Source organism: Homalodisca vitripennis, chromosome 3, assembly GCF_021130785.1.
Source record: "Homalodisca vitripennis isolate AUS2020 chromosome 3, UT_GWSS_2.1, whole genome shotgun sequence".
Lineage (NCBI taxonomy): Eukaryota > Metazoa > Arthropoda > Insecta > Hemiptera > Cicadellidae > Homalodisca > Homalodisca vitripennis.
The window spans coordinates 194,149,722-194,163,830 of record NC_060209.1 but is presented as its reverse complement, the minus strand read 5'-3'; the positions used below and the strand labels follow the sequence as shown (position 1 = coordinate 194,163,830).

The 14,109-nt window shown below is 31.2% G+C and overlaps 1 protein-coding gene across 3 annotated transcripts in view; it reads right to left on the bottom strand.

The window, feature by feature from the left end:
• Positions 1-2,988: 2,988 nt before the first annotated feature.
• The window catches only part of LOC124357958 (cyclic AMP response element-binding protein A-like), a 191,802-nt gene continuing 180,681 nt past the window's right edge, over positions 2,989-14,109 (bottom strand). For 2 of the 3 annotated variants that reach the window (XM_046810125.1, XM_046810127.1), the window contains 3 exons: positions 10,995-11,069; positions 9,538-9,606; positions 7,705-7,788 (listed from right to left, as the gene is read on the bottom strand). In XM_046810125.1, the coding sequence (XP_046666081.1) occupies positions 11,037-11,069 (33 nt within the window). In that variant the 3' untranslated portion in view covers positions 7,705-7,788; positions 9,538-9,606; positions 10,995-11,036. Of the gene's footprint in view, positions 5,545-7,704; positions 7,789-9,537; positions 9,607-10,994; positions 11,070-14,109 lie in introns of those variants that run through there. The other variant, XM_046810126.1, reaches the window with a different exon arrangement.

The following is a 14,109-nucleotide window of genomic DNA, read 5'->3' as shown; positions in this document are numbered from 1 at the left end:
ATAAGTTTAATGAACACATAATTTTAATTCAATCATTAGCTAGCTTTCACAACACTTTGATAAAAATATTTTATTAACATAAAAAATGTATATTACAAACATAACAACGTTGATAAACAATTAAGTTATTTTGAACAAAACTTGTAGACATTTACGATTCCAATGCAAAGTTTCTGTAAAATAAACAGAAAACAAATTGTTTGTTCTGAATTAAAAGACAAATTGAAATTTATGAAAATAATAATAATAATGTTAATGTTTTAAATATATTTTAAATGGAATTTAAAAACTAGTTTAGTTCACACTAGAGACTTTTTTGTCTAGTTTTATAATTTTTAAAGGTTATCAATGGGGAAAATTAAAACTATTATACTGAGCTTAAAAAACCATTACAGACAATATTGTAAAATCATTTTCACAGGTTTTAAAAATATATTTGTTATACCTTTTAATTTAACTCATTAACAAATTATTTTGTTAATAAGCTCCGTTATTGTTGAGGACTAAAACATAACTGTGGAAGCTAGTAATTATAACTCAAAAAATGGACTTCAAAGCTCAAAAGACTAAAAAGATTATGCTTGTATCAGAGCAAGCCCTTCCCAAAATAATAAAACATTGTATTTCTTTGCCCATTAGTTTGTTTTCCATAATTATAAACATTTTAAAATCAGTTGAATTTTAGTTTTTCAAACCTGAAAATTTCAAGTTAATACAAATTAAGTGTAATTTTCTCTGCATTGACTTTCACAATGATTGTTATGCTATGAAGCTTATGCAGTTTTAAGTACTATACTTTCACAACTTCAGTATAAGCTGTTATTAAAAAGTTTTTATAAGCCAGCAAAAGAATTAAATTCTTACAAAAATACTAAGCTTTTGATTAAGCCCCTAAAACTGATGACTTTGGAATATATTTGACTTTAACAGAATGTTAACACGGAATGTAAGTCAGGGGAAAATAAACAGACACTTATTACAGACTGGAAGTAGATCCTGAAGTGTAGAATATTCAGAAGTGAATATTCAAATAATTAATATTTTATAGTAAATACAAGATACGCAAACTGAATAAACTATTACATTGTATTGGTGATATAAACCAATTCAAGGAAATCAAATAAAGCATATTACAAAATGTACAGACACGGAAATAAATCAGTTATCTATTTATAATTATGGAAATGTAGGTTGAGGTAAAGGTTTCAAGTCACATTACAATTCTAATGGTGTATAGAACCTATTTTCAATGCACTGTACAAACTTATCTGTTCACAAAGCACAAGACTTATCAAAAAACATTAATATAATGTACTTTAATATAGTAGGACACATTTTCCATTGTGAAACACTCGATAATGTATAAAATAAATGGTGTTACTATTGTCTAAAGCACTGAAATATATATAAATATAAAGTGTCAAAAATCTCTTTTGCTAGTAAAAAATAAGTCACTTATTTGGATGTAGAATTAAATACAGTGCCTTGGATTTCTGTTACATTATAATTGCATTGGTTATTCTGATTAAATTTAACAATTTGAGGTTTATAATATAAAACAATTTCGTCCACTATACTTCCTTTGTTTTTGGTAGACATATTAATATGTTTAATTTTAAGTCACAATTTTATGCATCCAAACTCTTTTGAGTTTTTGTGTGGTGTGTAAATTGAAAATAATAAAATATTTCATTATGAGGGCACGATAGTTAGCTGCTGACCCACGCATTGATACTCCAATTTTCACATTAGAATGAATTTAATATAGAGTTTCTAATGAGAAAATCTAAACGGAATTTCAATTATAAATCAATAATATTAATAATAATCATTTGTTTAACATATTTGATTTGCCATTTACAAATCAACCGCCAAATCGTTTCGTGTACTTGTGTTTTACTTATCATAGTGTATTATTAGTGTAATAGCGTATATATATAAAATATTTTATTAGCAGTGAACGTGTTAACAATTCATTAGCATTGAGACACTAAAATTGAAGTTTCTAAATTGAAAAGTTTTTGGATTTGAGACGAGTTTCTACACATAACGCAGTTTAAATCATAACCCCATTTTAAAAGCGGAGTCTAAAACGTGGAGCCAACAGTTAACTAGCATTCTCTCTTATAAGGACTGGAAATTCTTTACTTAGGATTGTAATATCTTCAACACTGTAAATAATGGGATGCATATAGATAACGCTTTTAAAATGAGACAAAAATCACAAAAATTTATACGGTTAAAAAAGTAGTTTAACTATTTAAGCTTTAGAGTTGCTCTTATTTAAGGCAACTGTCACCAAAACTGGCACTTAACATTAGCTAGGCATTTCATTTAAAAAATGGATCAACCTGATTTTGGATGGAACCCTGATTTTTAGGAAAAGGAAGATTTTGGTTTGAATGTGGATTTACAATTAATACATTTGGGTATTACATTACCTAAATATGCAGCATAAACAAGGACAATTGTAGAAATTGTGTGGAGTACGAAATTTGGGCATTAGAGAGGAGGTTAGTATAACTGTTTTCGGAAAAGTGTGGGAACAACTGATCAAATGGTTAGGAATTTGAAAGGAATGAGTTCTAGCCAAGTTCACTGGAGAGTACTAGAAAGGATAATAGAATTATGGACATTTGCCATCATTAGGCATTATAACAGAAATGCAACGATGGTAAGTGTTCATGATCCTTGTATCCTTTCAAATCATCTGTCGTCAATAATTTGAAGAAAGACTACAGAGTGTGGGATGGAAAAATAAAAGAAGAGCTTTAATCAGAGAGTAGTTCAGGAATGATGATACATACTGTTGCCAGGATACAGTTTACCAGACTTTGCACATTTGACTTTACAGGATAAAACCATAAAACTCACTCCACATCCACTCAAACCTCCTATTTCCTTTATCATTACCATCTCAGGATTCAGAGTATTCCCATCATGTATTTCAGAAAAGCAACTGTTGATTTAAAACTTATAACATTTTGCCAAATAAAATTTAAAAAATTAAAAATTAAATTCATTTTAAAATTATACAAATTTTTATGTTACTGGTATTCAGATTTTTATGTTATTGGCTAAACATTTTTTCGCTAAAAAGCGGAATAATTGTCTTTTAGTTTTAACAGTAACAGTACTTCAGAAGTTAAATGTGAAATTAAAAATTTGTAAAACATTGCCTGCTTGAAAGAAAATGTTAAAAACTGATGTTTTGTACACAGGAAAATTAACACCAGCTAGCTAAAGCAAGGCACAGATCAGTACAACCACAAAACAGGCATGTTAAGACACTGCAGTGGAAACTTTTAAATCAATGAATTAATAACAGTGACTATCATAACAATATAAAACAATAACTAATTGTTGGTCATATTGTTAGTTATACGGAATTTTGGATTTTAGAAGATATTGAGTAATGAAACATTTTACCTAATCCCATATTTTAAACTGCAATTAAGCCAATAATTTCTTTATAACCTAGTGTATACTTCCAGAGATCCTAGTGTATACCTAAGATATCCTAGTGTATACCTAAGATATCCTAGTGTATACCTCAGATATCCTAGTGTATACCTCAGATATCCTAGTGTATATCCCAGACATTCTAGTGTATACCTCAGATATCCTAGTGTATACCTCAGATATCCTAGTGTATACCTCAGATATCCTAGTGTATATCCCAGATATCCTAGTTTATACTTCAGATATCCTAGTGTATACTTCAGATATCCTAGTGTATACTCCAGGAACCTAGTACATATATCACAAACCTGAGTTCAAAACCAGGCAAGGTAAATGATCCACTAATACATTATCAGAGCCTATCCGAACTGAACTAACAAGTTCAAGAGATTAGATAAAACCAGACCATTTCATTAAGAACCTCACAGGATTTCAGTGAAGTATACAAATTATTGTCTATGTAGTACCCTTCAACAGAAATTCCACAAGAGTTTGAAGAAATGGACTTTCCCACCTTGAATTTTTAAAATCACTAAGGATTGCGTAATAGAGTACAATGTGTCTACTTGAGGAAGATAAAACGATTAACATTCCATTTTCTCTACATCAAGTCGTTTCAGCAAATGGCTCTAAACATGAACCTAGCATTATAAGTGGAGTTATTCTAGTGGAACTCGAGCTTTTTCATTTAAACTCCTGCCCGACAATTAACTCAAGTCAAATTTAGACACACCTCTAGATTAAGCGTAATCCACAATTTCCACTAATAATTTTCAATTAGCAAGTTTCTCTATCTTTCATCTAAATATACAACACCTAGAGTAAAAAGAAAGAATTATTAGAAATATTGGACAAAATAAAACTAAACATTATTGTATTTACAGAACATAATATGAGATATGTAATAGAGATATTTAATTTAAATAAATTTATTGTAACGGCCGAGTACAGCCACACCACTACTTGTGGAGAGAGGCTTGAAGTCGAACCTTAAGAAACATTATTTCTTTGAGTCATTGGAATTGTATATTTTAATGTATTTAAAAAATGTATATATTGACACTTTTTGTATGTATGTACAAAACAAAATAAATATGTTTGATTCTGATTCTGGCCTCAGACAGATTAAACACAAAAAATAACAATTTAAATAAATGGGATTAAAAATTGCACTTTAAAAAAATAAAATTGAAATAATTATTGCAACACCAATAAAAACATCACTTACTCAACGCATACAAGCTGCATAACTGGCATAATAAATTATACAATACAACTGAACTTTGTATTTAACTGCAAATACAAAGGAGTTGTACGATACATTAAAGTCGCCAAGTAGATCTACTTAGCATATTGTCCACATACCAGTGGTGCCAACTTTTTTTGTAAAATTCTATATATGGGAATAGATAAAATGTTGCAGGTAATAAATCTCTGTAAAAGGTCGTTATATAATTAGTTTACTTACATGTAATAAAAAATCGCTAGTTTCATAACTACTCTAAACGTAGAAGCTTTGAAAATAATTATATTTATGCCTTTAACTGACTCAACTATGTAGATAATTAATTTAATAAATAATTATTAATTACTAATTTAATACACAGCCAACAATTGGTTATTGCATTAATTAAAAAATACTTAATATAGCTTTTAAATATAAATTAAAATTTTTGCTAAATATTGTTGAGCAATCTTTAAAGAATTAATCTAACAAACATAACATACAAATTTCACAAAAATGTATAGATCTTTAAAAAATACACATTTCTTTAATAAAATCTCTAATGGTCCAATGAAATAAATAAAACACAGAGTTCTCCTTGTAAGTCACTTGACTCGTTTCTACTACACTATGATCAATATCCCAAAAAATATATCATATTTGGAATATAAATATATATTATCTGTTCAATTATTAACAATATATAAGAAACATTTTCTTAAAATATATAATCAATATATTAAAATTCGACTACACTACATAAACGATCTCGGATGGAAAATTTAAGTTGTGTCCAGAACAGTTCTCTGATCATCACAATCACAAACACTAAACGTAGGCACCAACGTTTCTCCTTCCTGCAACAATAACAAGTTCTCAGTTAATCTTATCCCTGTGCATAATGACAATATATAAACATATTTAAGTTGTGTCCAGAACAGTTCTCTGATCATCACAATCACAAACACTAAACGTAGGCACCAACGTTTCTCCTTCCTGCAACAATAACAAGTTCTCAGTTAATCTTATCCCTGTGCATAATGACAATATATAAACATATTTAAGTTGTGTCCAGAACAGTTCTCTGATCATCACAATCACAAACACTAAACGTAGGCACCAACGCTTCTCCTTCCTGCAACAATAACAAGTTCTCAGTTAATCTTATCCTGTGCATAATGACAATATATAAACATATTTAAGTTGTGTCCAGAACAGTTCTCTGATCATCACAATCACAAAACACTAAACGTAGGCACCAAACGCTTCTCCTTCCTGCAACAATAACAAGTTCTCAGTTAATCTTATCCCTGTGCATAATGACAATATATAAACAAATTTTAAGTTGTGTCCAGAACAGTCCTCTGATCATCACAATCACAAACACTAAACGTAGGCACCAACGTTTCTCCTTCCTGCAACAATAACAAGTTCTCAGTTAATCTTATCCCTGTGCATAATGACAATATATAAACATATTTAAGTTATGTCCAGAACAGTTCTCTGATCATTCACAATCACAAACACTAAACGTAGGCACCAACGTTTCTCCTTCCTGCAAACAATAACAAGTTCTCAGTTAATCTTATCCCTGTGCATAATGACAATATATAAAACAAATTTAAGTTGTGTCCAGAACAGTCCTCTGATCATCACAATCACAAACACTAAACGTAGGCACCAACGTTTCTCCTTCCTGCAACAATAACAAGTTCTCAGTTAATCTTATCCCTGTGCATAATGACAATATATAAAACATATTTAAGTTGTGTCCAGAACAGTTCTCTGATCATCACAATCACAAAACACTAAACGTAGGCACCAACGTTTCTCCTTCCTGCAACAATAACAAGTTCTCAGTTAATCTTATCCCTGTGCATAATGACAATATATAAACATATTTAAGTTTGTGTCCAGAACAGTTCTCTGATCATCACAATCACAAACACTAAACGTAGGCACCAAACGTTTCTCCTTCCTGCAACAATAACAAGTTCTCAGTTAATCTTATTCCCTGTGCATAATGACAATATATAAACATATTTAAGTTGTGTCCAGAACAGTTCTCTGATCATCACAATCACAAACACTAAACGTAGGCACCAACGTTTCTCCTTCCTGCAACAATAACAAGTTCTCAGTTAATCTTATCCCTGTGCATAATGACAATATATAAACATATTTAAGTTGTGTCCAGAACAGTTCTCTGATCATCACAATCACAAACACTAAACGTAGGCACCAACGTTTCTCCTTCCTGCAACAATAACAAGTTCTCAGTTAATCTTATCCCTGTGCATAATGACAATATATAAACATATTTAAGTTTGTGTCCAGAACAGTTCTCTGATCATCACAATCACAAACACTAAACGTAGGCACCAACGTTTCTCCTTCCTGCAACAATAACAAGTTCTCAGTTAATCTTATCCCTGTGCATAATGACAATATATAAACATATTTAAGTTGTGTCCAGAACAGTTCTCTGATCATCACAATCACAAACACTAAACGTAGGCACCAACTTTTCTCCTTCCTGCAACAATAACAAGTTCTCAGTTAATCTTATCCCTGTGCATAATGACAATATATAAACAAATTTATTAAGTTGTGTCCAGAACAGTTCTCTGATCATCACAATCACAAACACTAAACGTAGGCACCAACGTTTCTCCTTCCTGCAAACAATAACAAGTTCTCAGTTAATCTTATCCCTCGTGCATAATGACAATATATAAACATATTTAAGTTGTGTCCAGAACAGTTCTCTGATCATCACAATCACAAAAACACTAAACGTAGGCACCAACGTTTCTCCTTCTTGCAACAATAAACAAGTTCTCAGTTAATCTTATCCCTGTGCATAATGACAATATATAAACAAATTTAAGTTGTGTCCAGAACAGTCCTCTGATCATCACAATCACAAACACTAAACGTAGGCACCAACGTTTCTCCTTCCTGCAACAATAACAAGTTCTCAGTTAATCTTATCCCTGTGCATAATGGACAATATATAAACATATTTAAGTTGTGTCCAGAACAGTTCTCTGATCATCACAATCACAAACACTAAACGTAGGCACCAACGTTTCTCCTTCCTGCAACAATAACAAGTTCTCAGTTAATCTTATCCCTGTGCATAATGACAATATATAAACAAATGTAACAAATATCAATTTATGTTTCACAATACTAAACATAGGCACCTATGCTTCTCCTTCATGTAACAATATCAATTTCTGCTCCACAATACTAAACGTAGGCACCTACGCTTTTCATTCATGTAACAATATCTAGTTCTGTTTCACAATACTAAACATAGGCACCTACGCTTCTCCTTCATGTAACAATATCTAGTTCTGTTTCACAAACACTAAACGTAGGCACCTACGCTTCTCCTTTATGGAAAAATAAATCACCTTTTCAGTTAGTCTTTATTCCTGTATGTAATGACAAAAAATAAACTAACAGAATCTTTAGTATAGCTAAACAAAATTAATAATAGGTGATCATATAGCAACATAATTATACAGTGGGGCTAAATTTTGTGATAAAATTCACATATCAACTAACATTAAATTAAAACTTACTCCCAAAGTATAGTATATGTATTAAACAAATATATTTGTAAGATTTACATATAAAATCAGCAGTACCATGAAAAATCATGTTTTTCCTCTATTGATTCTCCCACCAAATATGAATTGAGGAGCTTTATTCATTTCCTGCAAGCAGAAGGGAATAGTTTTGCTAATGCTAGTGATGGCGTTGTTTGTGAATCATGTCAAAAGTTTAAAGATGGCCGAATGTCAAATTCAAGGATCAATTCGAGAAATATGAAAGCTGAGGCCATTTGTCGATTTTTGTGGGTGTCAGTCAACACCTTTGGCTTTCTACACCACTCATGTTACAACACCATCATTCATAATGTTTTCTCCGTAAACACAGGAACATTCTCCGATAGATTGCTGCTGCACTTGTCCCTTCTGCTTACAGGAAATGAATAAAACTCTTCAGTTCACATTTGGCAGGAGAATCAATAGAAGCGGCCTTGTTTACGTGACATCTGCTTAGTGCAAACTAGCTACTTGAATTGGGCAGTGACAAATGTTGTAGCGGGGAATATGCGCGATCGACTACTGTGCACACCGCGGACCTGTCACGTGTCTGGCCGTCATGGCGAGATCGGAAGTTGAAATAAACGGCCTTTGTAATATGTAAAACAATCATTTTCGTGTTATGGTTGTTATGGATTCTAGGAACCATGATTGGCACAAATGAAAAAGATCTCTCAGAAATTTTGTCATGAAAGTGATTACAATATGCTGATTTCAATTAAATCAACTTAAAATTATGCCAACTGACAAGCTGTGATAAAATGGGCATAAACGCTATAAAATACCCAAGAAATACTGCTTTTGAATTATTCTTCTTTATTGCAGTGGTCAGTTCGTTCATAGAGCTCATTTACAAAATCAGCTACACGCACTAAATTCCAATGGTATCGTTGGCGTATTTGACTTTATTGGTGGACCAAAAATAATGATTCTACAGTGTAATTATTAGGAAGCTTCCTTAGGAAGTGATATCTCGTTCACTAATTATGGTGAAATAATATTTTGTTCATTATCCCTATTTCAATAAAACACAGATATTTTGTATACATGTATTATAAACATTCTAAAACTTTTTATGTGTTCCAGAGAGAAGCTTTTGCTTTTATAATTTAATTTAGTCCAGTTAAACAACACGATATCTGAACTGTGTAACATCACAGTTTTCAATCGTTCTTGATTATGTACGGAAATAAACAGTCCTAGAATATTCAGTATAACACTAAAGCGTACCTGTAGGCCAGGCAAAGATGTCCCTGCTTTGTACATTGTTGCGGGTGGAAGACTACCGGCTTATCCTCCCTGTGAACACCACATACTGGGCTCAGTAACAGAATTATCCATTTTAATTTTAGTAATATAGTATATACATCATACGATAACAGGTAATTACGAGAGACTGTAAGTGAATAGTAAAATTTCCCTTTTGTATATTTGTTACACAAGTGCTAATAACAGATTTGAGAAGGAGAACTGTTTACTAGTGTTGGGTTAAACGACTAGTCGACTACCTGTTTATTCTACTAGTGCCAAAAGTAGTCGACTAGTTGGTTGATTTGATTTGACTAGTCTTAGTTGAACTACTAGTTATTAGTAATATGAGTTACATTGTGTTTTCAATGTACTGTAGCGTTTACTTGAAACATTGACGACTACTAAATTTAGTCAACTGACAGCTAGTTATTTATACAGTAAAGATGTAAACTTGTTCAATTTCATAGTAATGAAAACCCTAAGATATCACAATTAATCGACTAGTTTAATTCAGTATAAATTTAGTCATTAGTTTTTCTACCTACCAAAGTTTACTCTCATAATTAAAAATATAAATTGGGTATATTAAAGAAAATGCTCAAGTTTTGTAACGCGGTACTTGTATTTGTCAATATTAAATTACAAAATTCCTTTGTATTCACTTTACAGTACGCTACATCATTGGTGTGAATTATATTATTTTTATTTTGTATTAGAATGTAAAAACAATATTCTATGAACATTTTTTGGGACAAGTCTTCTCCTTCAATCATTTGCTACTTGTTCGGCAATTGAAAAAGTTGTTTAGAAGGGACTGGCATTGCTAGCACATATATTTACTTTTTTCCAAATAATACGTATCTGAAAATACATTTTTAAAATTTCTCACAGAAGGGGAGAGAGGTTTTTTAGCTATCAGCTAAAGATAGTTCCAAATAGTGTTGCTCTATAAGGGCGATTATGACTGATGACTAGAATTAATTATCATTGACAACAGTAGACTTCTTTTCAAGTCAAGACAAGAAAAACTAGTCAACTAGTTTTTACGAATAGTCTAGGCAGTTTTTGAATGTAGCCGACTAGTCACTAGTCGGTCATAAAACATAGTCAATAGTCCCATCACTACTGTATACATTTTCGATTTGGCCCCGTCTAGACTATTGTTTTGAAATATAGATAAAAAAGACATCTAGTGTTAAGATTTACGCTCTCATCAAAACTGTTGTGTTTTTAGTAACTCCAAACAAAGAACACTTGCACTTTTATGTGAAGAATTATTCAATAATTTCCTTAAAAACTGTCATTCTCTATAAGAATACAGCTTCTGAATAAAATTGCTGTTAAACCTCACATGAGAATGGACTTACACGGTTATATGTACGATCCTGATATTGTTATATGAAAGCATTCTAATATGCAGTTGTGTTTGGACTCACCTATATTTACAAATGGTTGTGAGACACATCTCAGATTCTATACTACTTGGCACTCCTTGAATGTGACGTCAGATTCTGGAACACAGATACAAACAAAACATTTAATGATTTTAGCAAAAGTCAATGTATTTTTCGTATTCTAGCTGTCCTCACGTGTGTTTTGTGTGGAGGTTCTCTGTAATAGAATGTAGGAAATAGTAAGAGGTGAACAGTAAGTAGCGATAAAGTTAAAGTTACAATTTTGTTTCCATCCTACCTTCAGCTTATAATCAATGCAATGCTTTGAATCCATTGTAAAATAATTTTTATAAACGTAGCTTAACACAAAAGAATTGGTAATCAGAATACAATTAATACTGCATTGAACCAATTGTGGCAGATATTAGACTAAATCATCCATTAGTGATAAAAAAATATGCAAATACAACATTAGGATAACAAGATGGCTCACTGGTAACAATATTATGTATTGTTGTGTTTTTTATCGCAAGAAATTCGAGTTGTAAGCATGTAGTTATCCACCTCTATTTGTGTTTATGTAAGATTTTTCCGGCTTCTGCAAATCACGTTTCTCTCAATGAATCAAAAACACGACAGTATCAGCTAACAGGTTGTGTTGGCTACAGTAACAATAGAACAATAATAACTGTGCCTTGTTACCGCTACAATCCACCGCAGACTTTGTGTCACTTCTAACTATGAGGTCTATATTTTCTAAGATACAACCTTTCTCCACGTCTGAATCTGTAAGTGGTTTGTTAATATGTCCCTGTTACACTTTTAAGTACCTGAAAACTTTGTTGTGTAAGTAAAAACAAGCTGAAATAATGTTTTGCCACTAGGCTAAAGCATTGTGTAAAATGTCTTGAAAATGATATTGCATTGAAATATTTTAGTTTGTAAAGTTTTGACTTTGTATTTAGTCAGTCTTTGATTGAGAAATTGCAATTTATCTGAGCTGATTGTTCACTGATTGCCGCAGACAGCTGTATTTCGCTATGTTGTGAATATTCTACCCTGCTTCACACTTTAAGGTTAAAACGGTATAAAGTACGGCAGTTAAATTTTAGTTTGCTATTTATTATATTTGAAAATGAGTAAAAGGAATCGTTCAAAGTCCCCCGTAATAAAAAATACACCGATTAGTAACTTAGTTGTAAGTGGCGTGGATGTGGGCAGTGACGACGGTTTGAGTGACAGCTATATTGACATTTCCGAAAACAGTTTTCTACTGATGTAAATATTGTATTTAAAAAGTCTTTTAGTTTTATTAATATGTGCTATAAACAGTTTTAATTATTTTATCAGAAACAACTGTGCCTTTATGTTTTATGTTTAGTAGTATGAATTTCAAAGCTTGTATTAAATTTTATTGCATAGAAATGACAAAAAGGAGAAATGACACGTCCTTACAAAAATTTATGTTACTCCACTTGTAAATAAAGTAGTCCTACAGTTTTTGTTTCCTTAGATAAGGAATTAAATATAACATGTAATGAAGATGTATTTTTGTATCAAAGGTTTTTTCATCTCCAAACTTATATTTTTTAAATGTTTAATTATTTTATATATTATATAAATATATAAAAAAAACAATAATTTTCAAGATATTATAATATATTTAGTTCTTTTATATTTCTGCAAACTAAATTTAATAAGAAGTAAAACAAAAAAGAATTAGCTTGATAACTTTAAAAATAGTCTAGTTATGGAGTTGTTGTTTACGAAACTCATACATTTTGTCTAAAATGGCTTGTAATTAAAAAGGTTAACATTAAATCTAATAATAAACATTTGTCCATTTACAAGTTATTTATGATTGTTAATAATGATTAACAAGCCTGTGATAAAGATAGCTAATAGTTTTAATTTCTTACACTGTATACCATTAATATACTATTTTTTATAACTATTTGCTGAGGGGTAGTGACATTGTGTTACAAAAAATGTAACATTGTAATTGTGCATTTATAACTGTAATTTATCTAGTTTTGAGTTGCAACCTTCAATATTCATTTCAATAGTAAAAGAAAACAACAAGCTTGTGTAGCTTTGTTCCTCAATTTCATTACAAGCTGCAAGCCTACACTGTAGCCCATATCTCGTGTAAGACACAAAGAACGCGACTCCTTGTTGACAAAACTATCTCCCGCCAAGAACCAACTGAGGGGAAGGTAGCCTTTATCACAGCCGATAAGGTTTCACTACAAATTTACAACATTCACAATCACAACCATAAACATCTGTTATCATCCCAATGGAGAATCTGTCAATTCAAAGTATGTGAAATCCTCAGCAAACGTTGCTCCCGTTCCAGAACCTCTAAATAGGCTGAGGATGTTACACTGAACACTAAATAACACAAATACACCTTGAAGACTCTTGGAGCAATTGGAAAAACTTTAAATAGTATTAAATTTGAATAAAACAAAACTTTCCAATACAGTTTATTTTTTGGATGAGGCATTTTGAAACCAAAGGTTTCATCATCAAGTGACTCCAAATATGTTTTTGTGGAGTTGCCTGATGATGAAACCTTTGTTTTCAAAAGGCCTCATCCAAAAAATAAACCATATTGGAAAGTTTTGTTTTATTAACATTTAATACTATTTACAAATACACCTGTTTATATTTCCCATGGTTGAAGTACTTCCTTGGTGTTCAAAAAATGTTCAGAGCATAATTATTTTGCTCAAATTTGTTTTCCTTGTTCCTAATATTTTTTAAAACCAATGGTGTTCTTTAAAGGAATTGTTCAAACTTCTTGAAATCAAACTAAGCAGTAGTTTAAATTATTTAAAAAGTTCACACAATTTAATTGACAAATGAAAACTATAGATGAATCAAAACATCAACTACGAAGATGCCAAACATTTTATACGTCCTTTGTTTGAAGTTTATTTTTAGATGGTTTATTTTATACGTGATATCACAAAAGTTCATCACGGGCAAATTCTGTGTGAATCCAGTTCTTAGCAGTCTGACCTTTACAAGAGTCAAGTTGATATTCTGGTTTACTGAGTTAGTAGTTTTTGAACCACAGCCTATATGGTAAGCTGCTGGTGTCAGGCTTTTTGGTGGTGTGACCACTTTTTCCTTGACTGATCCCAACAAG